Here is a 19,839-nt window from a genome sequence, read left to right as displayed (position 1 = left end):
AGTAGAAAGGACCTTACTAACCCTTCAGGAGCACTGGATGTGCTCAAGTGGGACATCTATCTTCAGGCAGACAACTAAGCCCTGCAGGCCAGGGTCATCCAGCTGACTTTGGAGAACCAGCTCTTGCAAGAGCAAGTCACAGTTATGTGCAGAAAATGCTGCACTTCAGACAGGGCTCGTGCAGCCCTGTTCCCGGATACCACTGCCGGAATGGTTTGATGGTCAGTGCCAGTGATTCCAGGGATTTATAAACCAGTGCTGCCTCCTATTCATGATGTATGCTCAATCCTGTAACACTGATTGTGCAAAACTGAGCCTGGTCATCAGCCTGCTGTCTGGGGAAGCACTAGACTAGGTCTCCGCGTCTGGGAGCATGAGAGCCCAGTACTGTCAAACTGGGAGGTCTCCCTGAAAGCCATGTCGGTATTTGTGATTGGGTGTTCACTTGCCCTGAAGGGGTTAATGTAGCTTGAGAAGGGGCTAATTAACCCAACAGGCCAGAGCTGAGGGGAAGCAGCAATCCCCTGACTGAATAAGGAAGCCCAGCTGAGGCAGAAGGGGCCAGTGTGGATTTATAAATGACTGGGCAACAAAATGGCAGATGAAATTCAATGTTGATAAATACAAAGTAATGCACATTGGAAAACATAATCCCAATTGTACATATAAAATGATGGGGTCTAAATTAGCTGTTACCACTCAAGAAAGGTTCAGTGACAGTCAAAAAAGCTAAGAGAATAGTAGGAACCATTAGGAAAAGGAGAGATAATAAGAAAATATCATAATGCCGCTATATAAATCCATGGTACGCCCACATCTTGAATATTGTGTGCAGTTCTGGTCACCCCATCTCAAATATATATATATGTGAATTGGAAAAGGGACAGCAAAAGAACAAGAGAAATGATTGGGGGTGTGGAACAGCTTCCATATGAGGAGCGATTAATAAGACTGGGACTTTTCAGCTTGGAAAAGAGACGACTAAGGGGGGGATATGCTAGAGGTCTATACAATCATGACGGGTGGAGAAAGGGAAGAAGGAAGTGTTATTTACCCTTTCTTATAACACAAGAACTAGGGGTCACCCAGGGAAAGTAACAGGCAGCACGTTTAAAACAAACTAAAGGAAGTATTTCACACAATGCACAGTCAACCTGTGGAACTCGTTGGCAGGGGAGGTTGTGAAGGCCGAAAGTATAACTGGGTTCAGCAAATAATTAGACAAGTACATGGAGGATAGGGCCCTCAATGGCTATTAGCCAAGATGGTCAAGGACACAACCCCATTCTCTGGATGTCCTTAAACCTCCGAGTGCCAGAAGCTGGGATTGGACAACAGGGCATGGATGACTTGAAATTTCCCTGTTGTGTTAATTCCCGCTAAATATCTGGCACTGGCTACTGTCAGAAGACAGGTTACTGGGCTAGAAGGACCATTGGTCTGACCCAGTTTGGGCATTTTTATGGTATGTGCTGTCCTTTAGACAGTCATTTCTTGTGTGAAAATGCAATCCCATTAGGTGCACAATCGGCAGTCTTAGGTATACATCATAAATGTATATATGAACATATGACATTTAGGTAACACACAGCCATCTATTTTGGCCATAGGTAGGAACACACATGATGGAAAGAAATAGCAGTCAGAGCGCTATTCAGAACTACTGCATTTTTAAAAATTCTTTCTCTTAATGTATTTTTGTTTCTCCCTTCAAACACAGGTTTCTACCTTCCGCGCATTTTTCCACTCCCTTTGTTGACGGGATTTGTACATGCTATTAAATTGCCAGTGCCAAGAATCAACGTGAACCCATTTCCACCTGATTCTGACATGCCATCTTCACAAAATACATTCATCTCCATGCATCAGAAAGTCCAGAAATATTTCATCCCAAAGTTCTCACTTGCAGATAGCTATCCCTGAAGACATGGCTAGCCAAGATGGCTCTGCATCGACCGGACTCCCAGACTTGATAATTAGCAGAGGCCATTGAACACAGAATGATAATGGGCTCTTCTAGGTCTGGCTGTGAGGAAACTAAATAAACTATAGTCTATATATATGGTAAAGATGGGAGACCCAGCTGAGAGTTATACACCATCTGGATGGAGCAAGCCCCACAAAACAAAACGCACTGGGGAAATAATAAATGAAATCAGAATTGTTCTAGTCAATAGCTTCAGACTCCATTACTGTCTCCTCTTCCCTGTTCTTGAAATGTGATGGAGGATCATTGATTGGCTATAGCTGTGTACCAAACTCCTAGTTCCATCAGCAAAAGGGACTGTAGCAATATATGGGAAATTAATCTTTGCTCCCATCCCTGCTTCCGTCTGTAGGAAGGGGAAGCACAGGGCAGCCGGAGAGGCAGCACCTTCAGGAGCGAGGATGAAAACATACCCTGACCAGTGGGAGAGTGGAGTTTACAGTGGAGGCTTGTTGAGGTGCTAGATCTTGGGCAATGTTCATCCCTGCTGTAACCCCACTGCAGTCAGTGGAGCTACACCAGCAGTGAATGGCCTTTCAGGGCTGGGCCTCAGCATTTTTTCTCAGGATCAGATCCCTGGAAGGGTGCTGTTATCCTCTCTCGAAAACATGACAGAGAAGCACTAGTACAACATCAGTTCTGGAGAGGGGCAGTAGTACAATCTATGCCCTGACATGGTTGTGGGGTGTGACAGTGTCTGCATGATTGGTCTTTGCGGGTACTGTTTGCTCTGGGAAGCAGTGGTAATTTTAGGGAGTGGGCAGTGATGAAATGGGTGGAGTGGCACAGCAGCTACTCTAGAGGGTACCACTTGGGAAAAATGGGGCATGAGACACGTAACTGCCCTTTGTCCTTTTGAACATGTACCCCCGTGACGCTCTGGCCGTGCTTTGAAATTTGGATTTCACAAATTCTCCAGACAGTTCAAAGTAAGAAATGGTTAGTAGTTAAATAAACGTGCCAGAAAGATCAGGGAAAAAAGTAACAGCCATTTTAATGTAACAATTAGCATCGTAAAATATTTATTAGTCTTCATATAACCAGAAAGCATTCAATCTTTAATCATTTCTAGGAACCCATTTCATCTTTATTGTTATTGTAATTAATTAATTACTCTATCACTTTATCACAGAGTGAGATATGGGGTGTTGTGCCTGAGCGGGGTGGGGGTGATGCTGAGATGAGGTAGGGGGTGCTCAGAGGCTGCTTGGGGGCAGGGGGCCTGGTTGGTGGTCACAGGGGCTCTGGGGCAGGGGGTGATGTGGGGGGGGGTGATAAATAATAATAGGAGATATATCTATCTTCTAGAAGTGGAAGGGACCCTGAAGAGTCATCAAGTCCAGCCCCCTGCCTTCACTAGCAGGACCAATTTTTTTTGTCCCTGATCTCTAAGTGGCCCCCTCAGGGATTGAGCTCACAACTCTGGGTTTAGCAGGTCAATGCTCAAACCATTGAGCTAGCCCTCCCCCATAATGCATAGATGAGGCCAGGGGTGGCTGGGGGCAGAGGGGGCTCTGCAGGAGGAAGTGATGTGGGGGGAGGGGATCAGAGGAGGCTCTGGGAGGGGGTGATATGGGGGAGGGGTCAGAGGGGGCTCTGGGGCAGGGGTTGATGGGGAGGTGGGGGTGATGCTGAGATGAGGCAAGGGGTGGCTGGAGGCAGAGGGGCTCTGGGGCAGGTGGTGATGTGGGGGAGGAGGTGATGTGGGGAGGGGTCAGAGGGGTTCTGGGGTGGGGCGATGTGGGGTCAGAGGGGGCTCTGGGGTGGGGGCGATGTGGGGGTCAGAGGAGGCTCTGGGGCAGTAGGTGATGTGGGGGGCGGGGGGATGCTGAGGTGAGGCCGTTGCTGGCACAGAGGGCCCGAGGGGGAACAGCGGGGTTCGTTGCCCGGCGTGCTTCGCGCCAATGAACCCCACACCAGGGTGGAGAAGCAGACACAGTTTATTTGAGATCTCAAAGCGGTGCCAGGAGACGGGCACGTCTCAAGTCAAGCGCCCAGATACAAGCCGCTTTCCCTTTTTAGATTCAAGTCGTTTGCTCAGCTTAGTTTCCCCCTTTCTTCCCTCCCCTCCTCCCTCCCGCTGTAGCAGCTACAGTCAGCAACCTTGGCGGCTGCAAGGGCAGCGTGTTAGCAAGCTCTGCCAGAGCTGTTATCTTGTCCTTCACAGAGGCATGTAGGCCCCCTTATCACCACCGCTTCAGACTGCCTGGAGCTGTTAGCTGGCTGCTACACATGCTGTTTTGCAGCTACTGGCATTTTAGGTTGGTTAAAGTTCATCATGGAGGAGCTTTGGTTCACTTAGGCCTAGAGCAGGGGGGCTTCATCGACACTCGTGGTCTTCCACCCCGCCCCCCCCGAGTTACCTAGAGTTATGCCTAGTGACACCAACAAGGCCGGAGGTGGCTGGGGGGCAGAGGGGGCTCTGCGAGACGGGGTGATGTGGGGAGAGGGGGTCAGAGGAGGCTCTGGGGTGGGGTGGCTGGGGGCAGAGGGGCTCTGGGGCAGGAGGTGATGTGGGAGGTGGGGTGATGCTGAGATGAGGCTGGGGATGGCTGGGGGCAGAGGGGCTCTGGGGCAGGAGGTGATGTGGGAGGTGGGGGTGATGCTGAGATGAGGCTGGGGTGGCTGGGGGCAGGGGTGATGTGGGGGAGGAGGTGATGGGGGAGGGGGCAGAGGGGCTCTGGGGCAGGAGGTGATGTGGGGGTGGGGTGATGCTGAGATGATGCCAGGGGTGGCTGGGGTCAGAGGGGCTCTGGGGCAGGGGTGATGTGGGAGGAGGAGGTGATGTGGGGAGGGGCAGAGGGGCTCTGTGAGAGGGGTGATGTGGGGGAGGGGTCAGAAGAGGCTCTGGGGCAGGGGTGAGGTGGGGGTGGGGTGATGCTGAGATGAGGCTGGGGGCAGGGGTGATGTGGGGAGGGGTCAGAGGGGCTCTGGGGCAGAGGGTGATGTGGGAGGAGGAGGTGATGTGGGAGGAGGGGTCAGAGGGGATGTGGGGATGGGGTTAGAGGGGTTCTGGGGTGGGGGTGATGTGGGAGGGGGCTCTGCAGGAGGGGGTGATGTGGGTGAGGGGTCAGAGGGGTTCTGGGATGGGGTGATGTGGGAGGAGGAGGTGATGGGAGAAGGGGTCAGGGTGATGTGGAAGGAGGGGTCAGAGGGTGATGTGGGGGTGGGGGTGATGTGGGAGAGGGGTCAGAGGGGCTCTGCGAGAGGGGTGATGTGGGGAGGGGACTCTGGGGAGGGGGTGATGTGGGGGGAGGGGGTCAGAGCGGGCGACGCTGTTCTGACGGGGGCTGAGCGTGGGGACCCCCCAAGGGGGGCGTGGCTCGCGCCAGCCCCTGAGGCGCGGTCTCGGCGCAGTCCGCTGCCGCCTCTCAGTTTCGATTCCCCTCACGCCGCTGGCCGCCCCGCCCCCAAAACCCCAGCAGCCAATCAACGGCCGGTGCGCTGGTGGGCGGGGAGGGATTGGATTACGTGGGCTGCTGGCCGCGAGCTGGGCGGGCGCGCGGGAAAGGAGCTGCGCGGCTGAGGTGCGAGCCGCGGCAGGCCGGAGCGCGGGAAAGTGCCCGCCAGCCGGATCCGGTGAGAACCGCCCTGCGGCGGCGGGAGCGGGGCCCCGTGCCCCGTGAGGCGCTGGCTGAGGTGGGAAGCGGCCCGGGCCCAGCTCGTGCCATGGGCAGGGGGCCCGGCTACCCCCGGCCTGGCTGAGGCGGCGCCTGCCCCGTTGGGGGGCGGGGACACGCCCCACAGGTTTGCAGGTCCCTGGCCTCAGTCCGGTATTGCAGGGGCTGCCGCGGCGGTGCGGTGTGTGCGGGGAGCCCCGCCACAGGGGTCTGGCCCTGCCGGGGGGGGCGTTAACTTGCCCCCAGAAGGGGTGAGCAGGTGCCTCGCGGGCCCTCTGCATCGAGTGCCTCTGGCGGCAGCAGCAGCTGCTTGCTTGGCAAGTGAATATTGGGAAAGTTTTTAATAGAGTTTAACTTCTTCTGATGGGATTATGAGCCGACAGAGCCATGTGACTGGCCGGCTCTCTGTGGACTGGAGTTTGGGAGCCACTGCCCGTTTCATTTAACACTTGCTTATTCCTTTATTAAATAGAAGTAAAACAGGTTTGTTTTTAATACAGGGGATATAAACCCTCTTGTCTTGGGCCTAAGCCAGCCACTAAGTGTCTGGGGTTAGGAAGAAACTTTTTCTTACCTCCTTGTTTGTCTTGGGTATTTAGATTGTCATCTCTCTGGGGTTGAGACTCTGCCTATTTGTATGCGGTCTGATGAGTGGGGGCCGCTAGGCATTGCTGTAATACAGTGAAGAAAGTTATCCACTCTCGAGTTTCTTGCACTTTCCTCTGATACTTCAGAGACAGTAAACTGAGCTAGATGGACATTGGTCTACCCAGGTGTGGCAATTGCTCTGTCTCCTCCTCCTCTTCTTTTTTTGATCTGTCACCTCTTCTGTCTCAGGGGTGTGGCCACAGGTCTTCAGTGTGGGTCCTCAGAGCGGTTTGGACAGCTGATATGGGACTAGTCCCCACATTCTGGAGACTCCTTAGTTTTGTTCTGCCTCCTGTAGCATCTACTACAAGAGAGAGAATTAAAAAACAAAACAAACAAAAAACACGCCGAAGAGTCGATTTGTCTCCTGCCTAGAATTACTGTAACCCCTTCCCCCTGGCAGCTCGGACTAGGAGGGTGGTAGAGAGAGGTCCAAATGGAAGACCAAAGCTATGTTCCTCCTGCTCTGTATCCCTGCTGGAGGATGGAGAAGGAATGCTGTGTGCATTGTGCACTCCAGCTGTCTCATCTTAAAGGTCAGAAAGGTTTTCCTTTGGCCATCTTAACCTGTCCCAGGAGCTGGTTCCTTGCCTGTGGGGAGTCTGACAGTCAGGTTGTGAATGCCTTGAAGAACGGTGGAAAAATGGAGAGAGCTCTTTACCCCAGGCTGCTGCCCTTTGATGTACAGGCAACCCATAAGCAGGACTGGCCGAATCTGTCACAGACAAAGCAAGGAGAGGCTGGTAAGACTGTTACATCTGTTCAAATCTAAGTCCGAGAGAGAGAAGTCAAGTGGAAAGTTAAGATCTTCACAAGAGAAAACTCAATCTCAGTGTCTGAAACACAGGATGAAGTAATGCAAGAGGAATTTTTTTCCAGTTTAATCATTTGAGAAGATATTACAAAAGGTGATTAGATACTGTACTTGGGTATTCTGTCAGATGAGCTCATTAGAAAAGATTCTTAGGAGGGAGAAGAGGAGACTGCTACAGAAATAGCAAAAATTAAAATAAAAAAAATAAAATTCCCAGCCCGTTTAGAATATGAACCACACATTCCCCTTCACATCTTTTTGGAAAAAGAAATTAAGTCTGAAAGGGAAACAGCGTCAAAGTCTCTGGGAAGCCTGGAGAAGCCTGGAGAAAGTGCACTATAGACAAGCAGATCTTGTCTCTTCCCAAAGCGGACAGGGCAGTTTCAGCACTAGTCAGAGACACTGCTATCCAAATGGAAGGAGACTTTTTCCCAAAAGAACCCAACAACTGTAGAATGGGAATACCACTGACACACATGTTTGAGGCTGCATCTTCCTCTCTGAGGTCTTCTGCTGTTGCAACATACTGGCCTGGGCTGAGTTTGGTAGCCAGACTGCCAAAAAGGTTAAGATAGATCAATGCTGTTAGGTTTGGAGTTAAAGAAAATCTTAGTGGCTTCAGCATTTATAGCCAATGCAACCAGAGATGCTTTGGAGGTCATGGCATGTGCTGAAGACATGAATGGGATGACCAGACGGCACCTCTGGTTATGAGCCTGGAAGGGCGATATATATATGCCAAAAATATGTTAACGGCTTTGAAATATTCAGAGGTCAGTTACTTGAGAGCAGTTAGACAAAGTGGTGATGGAATTGTCAGATAAATCAAAAAAGACCTTACTGAACCCATCTACCTCCAGAGCTGCGAAAAAGACCTTATTACAGGTCTAAATATTTTTTTCATGGCTACTCTGAAGTATGGTAGGTGAGAGAGCAGCAAAAGCAAATGGAACAAGTCTAAACCTGGAAAGAGGAGAGACTAGTCTTCCTGCAATGGAAATTCCAACGCTAGAAACAGTGTCTGATAATGGTCAGGAGAGGTCTGACAAGAAACACCTAGTGGGGAGACCATTAAAATTCAAGGACTAATGGCCTCTCTCCACATCAGATAGATGGGTCCTGGATGTGATTTGATAAGGTTTCATCATAGAACTTTCACACAAAAAAAGGTCTCTGTGCCTGAAAGCACCTCAGCATGCAGGGACTTAGCTAATTATCCCATTCTATTGCGTTTTATGTCAAGGGTACTATTAAGGTCTGAACACTTCAATAGTCTACTCAATAGACCATCCACAGTTGATCGGTGTGTCCTTGATCAGTTACCCAAGAAACCCATCAAAGAGGATCTCAACCTACTGCCATCAGTTGAAGTCATGAAAGCCATTAAACAATTGAACCCTGGCAAAGCATCTGGAAAGGATGGTATTTCAGCAGAATTGTACAAAGTAGCAGGTCCAAAGGGTATTGAGGTATTTCAGGACATTTTGAGTAGCATTTGCAAGGAAGAAGAAATGCCACAAGACTTCAACGATGATGATATTGTGTCACTGTTTAAAAACAAAGGCAGCAAAGCTGACTGTAGAAACAACAGAGGCATTTCTCTTCTCTGTACGGCATGGAAAATACTAGCTTGCATTCTACTGAACAGACTCATTGTGAACGTATCTGAGGAGAATCTGCCAGAAGCGCAGTGTGGTTTCAGAGCTGGTTGTAGTACTACAGATGTGATCTTGGTCGTAAGGCAAGTCCAGGAAAAATGTTTGTTTAGAGCAGAACATGGACCTGTATGCAGTTTTCATTGACTTAACCAAAGCTTTTGATACAGTCAACAGAGAGGGTATATGGGCTATTCTACATAAACTGGGTTGCCCAGGAAGGTTTATACAAATCATCTGTCTGTTCCATGACCACATGATAGTGCAAGTGCTCTCCAATAGTGACTTCTGATGCATTTGAAATCTCAAATCTAGTGAAGCAAGACTGTGTACTTGCTCCAATGTTGTTCTTTTACTATGTCCTCCGCCATGCCACTAGGGACTTGGATCAGGGGATATACATCTGCTGCTGCCTCGGTGGCTCCCTCTCTAAGACCAAGACACTTTAGAAACTTCTTGTTGAGGCACTTTTTTTTGCAGATGACTGCGCCTTGATGGCCATAGACATAACGACTTTTCAGGTCATCATTGATAGGTTTTCTGAAGCATCCCAGCTCTTTGGCCTCACCATCACTCTTGGGAAGACAGAGGTCTTGTTCCAACCAGCACTTCATTCCAGTGCCCCAGTACCAGCCATCTTCATCCAAGGCACACAGCTGGAAAATGTGGATCAGTTCAAGTATTTGTGTAGCATCATCTTGAGTGACCGTTCCCTTGATAAGGAAATTGCCTCCAGAATTAGTAAAGCCAGGCAGGTCCTTGACCGACTCTGAACAAAAGTCCTTAACCAACACAACATTTGTGTCTCCACCAGAATGAAGATTTACAGTGCTGTGGTTCTAACATCTCCTGTATGCATCTGAGACTTGGACTCTTCATAGACAGCACATTACATAGCTTGAGCAATTTCACATGTGCTCCCTCTGCTCAATAATGAGCATTCGCTGGCAGGACAGAGTGACCAATATTAAGGTCCTTGAGAGAGCGCAAACAATCAGCATTGAGGAAATGCTATTGAGAGTACAGTGTGGATGGATCGACCATGTCATCAGAATGGAAGACCACTGTCTCCCAAAACAGATCTTGTATGGGGAGCAGAGTCAGGGCAAAAGAAAGAAGGGTCCTCCGTATAAGCACTTCAGAGATAACCTGAAGAGCAGTCTCTAGTGAACTGGCATCAGTTTCAACTCAAGCAAATGCCTTAGAACAGGATTCACTGGCATTCTCTGGCAAGATCAGCATTTAACAGGTTTGAGTTAAATTTTGGAATAGACGAAATCTCAAGGCTGCAAGTGAAAGGCACCACAGAGCTGCATCATAGCAAAAATCATAGGTATGGACTTCCCATGCCCTTGGTGTGGCCAACTGTGCATCAGGGTTCGGACTTTGGAGTGATATGTGTAGCCATAAATGGGAATTGTAACAATATTGTCGTCTTTGTCAGCAATGGACTACCAACACTAATAAGGGGACTTTGCGAGAGAAAGGAACCCTCTAAGTTAACTAAACAATTATCTGTGTGTGCTTACAAATTAACAGGGTGATAAGAAATAGCCAGCATGGATTTGTCAGTAACAGATCATTCCAAACCGACCTAATTTCCTTCTTTTGACAGGGTTACTGGCTTAATGGATGGGGGGGAACCAGTAGAAATGATATAGCTTGATTTTTAGGAAGGCTTTTGACACTATCCCACATGATATTTGCATAAGCAAACTAGGAAAATAGGGTTTAGATTAAATTACTATAATGTGAGTGCACAGCTTACTGAAAGACCACACTGAAAGAGCAATTATCAGTGGTTTGCTGTCCAAACTGGGAAGATGTATCTTGTGGCATCAATCCTGGGTCTGGTACTACATTTTCACTAATGACTTGGATAATTGATCTTTGATAAATTAGAGAATTGGTCTGAAATCAAGATGAAATTAAATGTAGTACTTTGCACTTGTCATTGAAGAAGGAAAAAACAAATGCACAAGCCCAAAAAAACCCCAAAAAACAAACAGCTGGCTAGGTGGTAGTACTGCTGAAAAGGATCTGGGGGTTATAGTGGATCACAAATTTAATGTGATGCAGTTGTGAAAAAGGCTACTATAACCCTGGGGTGTATTAATAGGAGTGTTTGTATGTAAGACCCAGGAGGTAATTTTCCTACTCTGCTTAGCGCTGGTGAGGCGTCAGCTGGGATTATTGTATCCAATTCGGGGCACCACACTTTAGGAGACATGTGGCCAAATTAGAGAGAGTCTAGAGGAAAGCAACAAAAGTGAAAAAAGGCTTAGAAAATCTGACCTATGAAGAAGACTTTTTTTTTTTAAAAAAACTATCTTTAGTCTTGAGAAAAAGAGTGAGGGGGGATCTTGTAACAATTTTCAAATATGTTAAGGGCTGTTGTAAAGAGGATGGTGATCACTTGTTCTGTGTCCAAAAGGTAGAAGCCTACAGCAAGGGAGAATTAGGGTAGATATTGGGAACAACTTTCTAACTATAAGGGTCATTAAACTTGAATAGATTTCCAAAGGAGGTTGTGAAATCCCCATTATTGGATGTTTTTATGAACAGGTTAGACAAACACCTATCGGGGTGGTCTAGGTTTACTTGGTCCTGTGTCAGCACGGGGATGGACTTGAAGATTTCTCAAGGTCTTTTCCAGCCCTACATTTCTGATTCTGTGATTCTCTGAAACCCACAATCATGATCTGGACAGGGTTGCCTCAGCCATGGAGCTCTCATGGTGAACTTGCTGTGTCTTCCAAAGAGACTGCTTTGCTTGTCTCCCTGAGGGTTGTGGAGGTAGAGGAGGAGTCATTAAGCTCAAGAATCTCCTTAGTGGTTTGTCTGTTACAATGACTGTGATTGGGTGTCTGAACTCTTACTGATACTAGTATTTTCAACATCTGCTGTTGCGAGTACCTTAACATCAGAGTTTCTAGCATTGATGGTATCTGGCTCTGGGGCTCCTGTGTCAGATGCTCTGAGCAATTGAAGCCTTGATGTCACAATATTAGTTTTTCTGTTCATGATGTTGTGTTGGTTGTGCTGGGGATTGGGTCCTAGTGTTTGTCAGCTTGTTCATTTCTTCAGAGGTGAATCTACTATATGCTTATGAACCACGGGCATATTGGCTTTATTGGTATCTCAAGATTCATTTATGTTCATCTGGAAAGGGGGAAGAAAGAAGGTCTCCTTCATGAAAAAGAATCTCAAGACATTCTTGCTGGCAGCTGACTTTTTAACCATGATTTTCAGAGGATTGGGAGGGTGAAAAGATCCTTGACAAGCCCCATCCCAGAGGGTTCCCATCTGTTCTTTTCATCAGATTATGCTGTAGCACCACCAACAGTCTTCTCTTGCTCTCCCCTTCTGAATTACTTAACATTTTTTGGAAGAAGTCTCGGAGGCTGAGACATTGGGCCAAGAAGAACGCCAGATCAAAAAAGTGTCTCATTTGTTCAACATCCATTAGATAAAGCAACCTGGCAGAGTGGCCCTCCCAGTAACTTAGGGTGTGTGTTTTTTTTTGGTTTATTGGTTTGTTTGGTTTTTTTTTTTTTGAATGGGCAAAAAAATCTTTGGTTAATTCCAGCTTCCACATCATCTCCATCCAAGACCGAAAACTGTGGGTATCTAATCCCTCAAAGGACTTGAATATTTCTATTTCAGTTGCCACAGAGAAATCAACTTTTTGGTTCCTCTTGTTTCTCACTACCCACTTCTGGAGAGGGAAGTCAAGAGCTAACTACCAAGTAACCCTAGCTAAGTTTCGCACCTGGGACAAACTCTCTTTTCTTGATAAAGCATGAATACAATCGGTAGTATAGCTTTAAACGAGCCCTTATGTTTGTGGTTTTGTAAGAACATAACAGGAAACCTACAAAGACAGATGTGGGAGGGGGCCACGGGCTGCCCCTCCTCCCCATGGAGCAGGAGCTGCTCCTGTCCAGCTACAGAAATTACCCAGATTATTTGTTGTGCATGGACGACGCTAGAGGTTGCCTAATTTCCATTCTAAGACTGTCCAAGTTGATGCATGCTATGAGCTAGAGATCTCATTCCACCAGGTCTAAGATGGGCTCTACCACATGTCTCAAAAGTTTCTGTTTTAGTGATATGTTAGGCAGCTTTCTGGGTTTGTCCAGACCTTCATGCACCATAACTCTATGGGGAAGGAGTTCTGGCATACTGCCAGTAGGGATTAGAAATAACAGGCTAGATAGTTGGTCTTCTCTCTTCTATGTCCTGCCCGGGGTGCATACAAATGAACACTGTTCTCCAGAGTGTGCCAGACTCTTTCCGCTATAGTGGTGACCAATTCAGGCAAATAATCTCACACCATAGATGCTATGTAAATTGACCACCTTATTTTGTATTGCAGTAGCAACCAAAGCCTTCCTTTGGGATGTGGGGCCCCGTTGCGCTAGGCACTGAACTAGCACATCCATTAGGAAGATGCTGTCTCTGCCCCAGAGAGCTTACAACTTTCTAACAGACATCAGGAGGGAGCATTGGTGGGGTGAGGGAGAGGGTACCAGTGTAACAAGCTTTAAGGTCTTCTAGGATGCTGGAGGAGTATAAAGACTTAACACACCAGGTTTTAGATCTAGCTTCAATCCTTGCTGCTGTTTTTTCTCCTGGTGAATGAGTTGTTTACATTAACCCAAATGCGGGAATATTTATGTGCTGGTAGGCGAGAGATCATTGTGATGGCAGTGACTACCGATGCTCATCTAGTTAGTAATGAATATAAAGTCTCTTCAGAGTGACAGATTTAAGCTGGTAAATGATAAACATAAACTACTGGTCACAAGTTATTGATAAAAAGATCAGTATGAGTTTTTGGAAGTTTGTGTGGGGTGCATTTTTCCCCTCCTTTCTTAATGACTGAGTAGTTGGACTGTAGACTTGCTGATTCAGTGGAACTTCCAGGTCTGGATCAGTCCTTCACTCCTTGTGTGGACAAAATGCCCATTTGCCTTTGTAAGAGCTGCTGGATTGGTCCTTGAGTTTGTGTGATGCTAAAAGTTGGTGAGCTGCTGTCTGTCAGATGAGACATAAAACCAAGGTCTAGTCCAGTTTCATTAAAGATCTGTGGTTTCATTAAAGATCTGTGGCTCTTTTGTTAACTCAGTGCTCTGGCCAAATTCTTCTGGCCTAAATAACTAATGTTGTTTCAACATAATGGAGCAGGTGATATGGGACTCAACTGGTAAAGAATTAAAGGAGGGTAATTTCATGCCAATCAACATGAGTTTATGGAAAATCACACTAGATAGTTTTTTTTGAGATTACATGTTTGGTGGGTAAAAGAAATAGTGCTGATGTAACATACTTGGATCTTTGTAAGGCATTTGACTTTGTACTGCAAAACATTTTGATTAAAAAAAACTAGCATGATATAAAATTAACATGGCACACATTACATGGATTAGGAGCTGGCTAGCTGGGAATCATTGAGCAGGTATGTTTTTAGTGGCATGCCACAGGGATCAGTTCTTGACCCCTATGGTATTTAACATTTTCATGAATTACTTGGAAGAAAACATAAAATCATCGCTGATAAAGTTTGCAGATGACTCCAAAATTGGAGAAGGGGTTAAATAATGAAGAGGCTAGGTCACCGATACAGGGTAATCTGGATTGATAAAATGGACACAAGCAAACAAATGCATTTTAATACAGCTAAATGTAAATGTATACCTTTAGGAACAAAGAATGTAGGCCATACATACAGCATGGTGGGGGACTATATCCTGAAAAAGATTTGGGGGTTGTGATGGATAAACAACTGAATATGAATTCTGAGTGTGATGCTGTAGCCTAAAGGGCTAATGTGATCTTTGGCTGCATAAGCAGAGAAATCTTGAGTAGAAGTAGAGATAAAATAGTGCCTCTGTATTTGGTACTGGTTTGACCACTGCTTGAATTCTGTGTCCAGTTCTGGTGTCTGCAGTTCAAGATGGATGTTGATGAATTGGAGAGGGTTCAGAGAAGAGCCATTAGAAAGGTTAAAGGACAGGAAAATTACACTTTATAGTGATAGACTCCAGGAGCTCAGTCTATTTAGCTTAACAAAGAGAAGGTTAAGGGGGTGGCTTGATTACAGTCTATATGTATCTACGTAAGAAAGAAAAAAATTGGATAATCAACTCTTCAGTCTAGTAGAGAAAGGTATAACATGATCCAATGGCTGTGCAAGTTGAAGCTAGTCAAATTCAGATAGGAAATAAGGTGTATTTTTTTTAACAGTGAGGGTAATTAACCATTGGCACTATTTATCAAGAGTTGTGGTGGATTTCCCCACCATTGGCAATTTTAAATCAAGATTGGATGTTGATCTGAAAGTTATGCTCTAGGAATTATTTTGGGAAAGGTCTCTGACTTAGTTATACAGAAGGTCAGACTAGATGACCACAGTGTTCCCCTCTGGTCTTGGAATCTATGGAAAGGACACTCTCTTTTAGGACCAGAAAATTAATAATGATTGTATGATGTTGTGTGCAAGATCTACGATGTTCCATACCAAGGTTGGTTATATTTCCATGATGGGCACAATATTTCCTATACATAATTTGTTAAGCCTTTGGGATCCTTGGGCTGTAAAGCACTATATAACTGAGGGAGCCTAGAAAGAAAAAGCTATGTTTGCTTTACTTGTTGGCCATGGAACTTGGTCATGCACTTTTGACCCAGGACTGCTTCTTCAGTTCACTTTGTGGATGGTGATATTTGAAGTTTCTGGGATAAATGCATTGAAGAGTTATAAATAAATTGGGAATGTTTTTGTGAGCAATGTGAAACTTACATGCTTCATTCACTTCATTTTTTATTTATTTCTCCCCCCCCCCTCCAGATGTAAAGCAAGTTTGTATTCTCTGAAATGGCAACAATCTGCCAAACACACGGTGGGGGGCTCAACCAGTGTCACCTGCGCAGCATAGGCCGCAAAGCTTCTGTCTCCGGTGTTGCAGAGGTTATCCAGTGAGTACTGTGTAAGACAGCTCTTGGGCTGCTCTGCTCAAGAATGAACACTACATGCTGGGATTTGTATTTTACGCCTGTGTTCCATGTTAAATATGAGTGGCGATGGTCTGTATTCTAGACTGTGTCCTGTATTGAGACTAACTTGTTATGGTGTGAGTCTGATTTGACAGAGTATGTTCTTAGTTTAGTTTAATATCATTAATAGTAGCTTACCTATGTTTTCTTGATTTTATTTTAGTCTGAGATTTGTAACTCTGTCAATTTTATAAATTGTATTAAATTTCTCTCAATAAGCAGTACAGGTCCCAGAACCTTTTGAGGGCCTGGATTGGATACCAGCAGATCAACCTAAAAGTCTGACCAGCTCCTCTTACACGAGTTTTGTTCTCACAGAGTGCTTGGACAGTTTTGACTTTGCCACTTCGAATATTTAACTGAACAGTCTTGGCACTGTCAGTGCAGTGGGTTTTTTGTTGATTATTTTCCCCCAGATGTATACCTTGAACATCTCTTCTTTTCTGCTTATGTTTCCAATTTCTCTAGGTTCCTTTGTATTATTACAAGTTGCTGTGGGGGAGGTTTAGGTTGGATATTAGGAAAAACTTTTTCACTAGGAGGGTGGTGAAGCACTGGAATGGGTTACCTAGGGAGGTGGTGGAATCTCCTTCCTTAGAGGTTTTTAAGATCACGCTTGACAAAGCCTTGGCTGGGATGATTTAGTTGGGAATTGGTCCTGCTTTGAGCTGGGGGTGGACTAGATACCTCCTGAGGTCCCTCCAACCCTGATATTCTATGATTATTTTTGTGCCCTGAGTGGTATTTGACTCCTCCTACTTTATTATTGCTTGTGAATGTAATTTATTAGCTGTTTACTCCTCCTCCTTTTTTTTTAGTTCATTAATAAAAATGCTAAATAAAATCAGCTGTAACTTAGTCCTCACAGTATTCTGTGGACTTAGTACACATTACCTCTTGCTCCCCTCTTCCCCCAATGGGCTCCTTTAATGTGTGTCAAGTTGGGCAGCCAAAGATCAAGACGCCCATAATCACTGGTTACTCTTGAAAATGTGAGCCCTGTGTTCTCTGAAACCACTCCCTACTATGCTGAGTTAGTTTTGCTCTATGTATCGTCTCTGGTAGTGATCAGAAAATGACGATACATTACTCCAACTGTAATTCAGTTGCTAGACCTTGGAAATTCTACTGCACCTATTTGTGGTACAGCGAGAGGTGTTGTCTCCAGCCTCTTGTAATCACACTGCTTTCCATGAAATCCAGACTTCTGCAGAAGTAGCTATATGTAACAGAGAAAAATCTGACTTTTTTTTTTTTAAACTTTGTTTAAAGTTTTTATAAGGCAGTTACCCTGATTGGAAGAAACAAAGATGTTGTGGACTATTTCATCAGTTGCCCAGTTTCAGAGAGAAGAGATTACATTTCCCGGACTCATGCTAGAGTGATTCGAACCAATGATATTTACAGACTTGTGGATTCCAGCTTGACAGGTGTTTATGTGAACGATGTTAGAATCAATGGTAAGTGTGGAAGGAAGACGTTCAAGGGCATCTAGAGGAATCTTGTGCATTCCTCTCTCTAGGATCAGATGTTAGGACAGGGGTCGGCAACCTTTCAGAAGTGCTGTGCCGAGTCTTCATTTATTCATTTTAATTTAAGGTTTCACATGCCGGTAATACATTTTAATATTTTTTAGAAGGTCTCTCTCTGTAAGTCTATATATTATATAACTAAACTATTGTTGTAGTGTAAAATAAACAAAGTTTTCAAAATGTTTAAGAAGCTTCATTTAAAATTAAATTAAAATGTTGCTCTTATGCCGCCGGCCTGCTCAGCCCGCTGCTGGTCTGGGGTTCCATTCACCTAGGCCGGCAGCGGGCTGAGCGGGGCCTGCGGCTGGGACCCCGGCTGGCAAGGGGCCAGCAGCCAGAACCCCAGACCGGCAGCGGACTGTGCGGGGCCGGCGGCCGGGACCCCAGACCAGTAGTGGGCTGAGCGGCTCAGCCTGCTGCCGCTCAGGGGTTCCATCCGCCTGCTCCTGCCAGCTGGGATCCTGGCTGCTGGACCCACTCAGCCCGCTGCCGGTCTGAGGTCCCGACCCTGCCCACATACAGTGAGTACCTACCTTCTCTCTGGTTCTGGCCCATTCTCTTCCTCTCTGCACTGAGCTGAGGGTGGGAGTGCACTGAGCACAGGGCTGGGGTTTGGGGGGTAGGGTCTGGCCAGGAGCTAGAATGAGGGAGGGGGCTCAGGGTTGGGGCAGGAGGTTTGGGTGTTGCGCGCTTACTTGGGCAGCTCCCATTTGGTGCGAGGGGTGCAGGTGGGAATGTGGTGGTGGGGGATGCAGGAGCTCCTGTTTGGTGCTCAGGGTGGGGGTGGGGATGTGGGGGGTGCAGATGTCAGGGCATTGGGTGGGGGGGGGCCTGGGTATGTATGGGGTGCCAGAGTCAGGGACTCCGGCAGGCAGCAGCATGCCATTAAAAATCAGCTCGTGTGCTGTCTTTGGCACGTGTGCCATAGGTTGCCGACCCCTGTATTAGGATATACATAATAGATCACTTTATTTGATGCTTATTTAACATTTATATTATGGTTTCTTTGTCTCCTGATGTAATACGTCCAACAATAGTTGTTCTGAATTTTTTAAAAGAATGATCGTTTGTTATGATGTGTAATATTTTTTTTATTTTTAATTTTTTAATTTTCAGGTACAATTAGCTTGCAGGAAGGAGATACTGTGACCTTTGGACATCCTGCAGGGAATGGTATCAGGCCTGGAACACAAGTTCGTCAGCCAAATTCAGAATTTTACTTTCTGGTACATTTTATTCCTTCTTTCATCGTTGTAAGAGTAGCTAAAGCATGGCTCGGAGGTCAAATGTGATCTATATTGTTACACAGTGCAGCCTGTGGTTACCCTCCTCCTTAATACAAGGCACGTCCCATTGGGAACTATGAGTCCCAGCATGCTGTGCTCTGTTTTGATCCAAATGTCCTGTCCTCATTGCAGACTGGATGGGGGTGGCTGTGATCTGATTCATCTTAAATAAGTTAAGTGTTGCGTTTGTGCACCTGGCATGGTCCCATCAGTATACCAAAGTTTTAGAGACCTCTGTTCTAATTAGTGATACTGAAGAGAACTCCCATAAGTTCAATATTCAAATGACTTTGATTCTTTTAATACATCAGTATAGTTGTTTATGCTACAGACTCTGGGAATGAGTCACTTTTAAAGGTAACTAAGTAAGACTAACTTGCATTAAAATTGGAAGACTTGAAAAAACCTGACTTCCTTTAAGCCTGAAAACTGAAATCTGTTAATTAGCAGTAAATGATGAAGATGAGGCCTAATACCTTGTAAACTGCATTTTAGTCTTCTGGATCTTGAATTAAAGTGAGGTTGTGTTTCAGATAAACCTCTTGCACTTCTGTTTCAGTTTGAACATTGTTACTGTAGGATCGATCAGTTGCGAAGTGCACATGGAGAGGTGAGGAATTCGCTACCACAGGTGAGGCAAAACATAGGAAAAAGAAATTACTAGCAGTACTCAGGGTATTTCATCTGACAAACGGTGTTCCTTTTTTCAGCTAAGAAAACTAATGGTGGAAGTATGTGAAATGCTCTCTGACCCCCTGAATCAGTTCCCCTGCTCATTGCAAGAGTCATGCTGTTGTTTGTTCAATACACATGTGTAATAGGTGCTTTTCAGACAAATGAGACCCAGATCCTGGCCCAGTGTACTTTATTTTCTAAATTTTAGACAAGATACAATGAGTGATAGCAACAAACAAGATGGTGAATTTGGGAAGGAAGGACAATGATTAAAAAAATGTCATACTGTTTATGTGTACATCTTGAAGATTCCGTTATAATAAATAAACACATTTATATTGTAAATGGAAAAAATAATAAATACCTGTTGTATGTACACATTTCTTGATCCTGTCTTCACCAAGCACTGCTCCCCCCCGCCCCTCCTTGTTGAATTCCCTCTGATCACTCCTGCACTGCTTCTAAATTCTTTCAAGGGTCCTACAGTGGCCAGACAGAAGAAGAAAGAAATGTGGTTGGAACTTGGACCAGTTCCTGAAAAACAGCACTGACTACATTTGGAG

At 45.9% G+C, this 19,839-nt stretch overlaps 2 protein-coding genes across 15 annotated transcripts in view; both read left to right on the top strand.

The window, feature by feature from the left end:
- The window catches only part of WDR97 (WD repeat domain 97), a 61,800-nt gene extending 59,626 nt beyond the window's left edge, over positions 1-2,174 (top strand). For all 10 annotated transcript variants that reach the window (XM_039525444.1, XM_039525447.1, XM_039525451.1 and 7 more), the window contains one exon: positions 1,721-2,174. In XM_039525444.1, coding sequence (XP_039381378.1) covers positions 1,721-1,923 — 203 coding nt within the window. In that variant the 3' untranslated portion in view covers positions 1,924-2,174. The remainder of the gene's footprint in view (positions 1-1,720) is intronic.
- A 3,283-nt stretch (positions 2,175-5,457) lies between these two features.
- LOC120398227 overlaps positions 5,458-19,839 on the top strand; it is a 94,486-nt gene continuing 80,104 nt past the window's right edge. For 3 of the 5 annotated variants that reach the window (XM_039525435.1, XM_039525437.1, XM_039525433.1), the window contains exons 1-5: positions 5,458-5,566; positions 15,578-15,705; positions 17,056-17,243; positions 18,432-18,541; positions 19,161-19,232. In XM_039525435.1, coding sequence (XP_039381369.1) covers positions 15,605-15,705; positions 17,056-17,243; positions 18,432-18,541; positions 19,161-19,232 — 471 coding nt within the window. In that variant the 5' untranslated portion in view covers positions 5,458-5,566; positions 15,578-15,604. Of the gene's footprint in view, positions 5,567-5,608; positions 5,627-15,577; positions 15,706-17,055; positions 17,244-18,431; positions 18,542-19,160; positions 19,233-19,839 lie in introns of those variants that run through there. The other 2 variants (XM_039525436.1, XM_039525434.1) reach the window with 2 other exon arrangements.

The sequence above is a fragment of the Mauremys reevesii genome, linkage group 2, assembly GCF_016161935.1.
Source record: "Mauremys reevesii isolate NIE-2019 linkage group 2, ASM1616193v1, whole genome shotgun sequence".
NCBI classification, from domain to species: domain Eukaryota; kingdom Metazoa; phylum Chordata; order Testudines; family Geoemydidae; genus Mauremys; species Mauremys reevesii.
The sequence above is the reverse complement of the archived record's forward strand: the minus strand, read 5'-3'. Positions and strand labels throughout refer to the sequence as shown.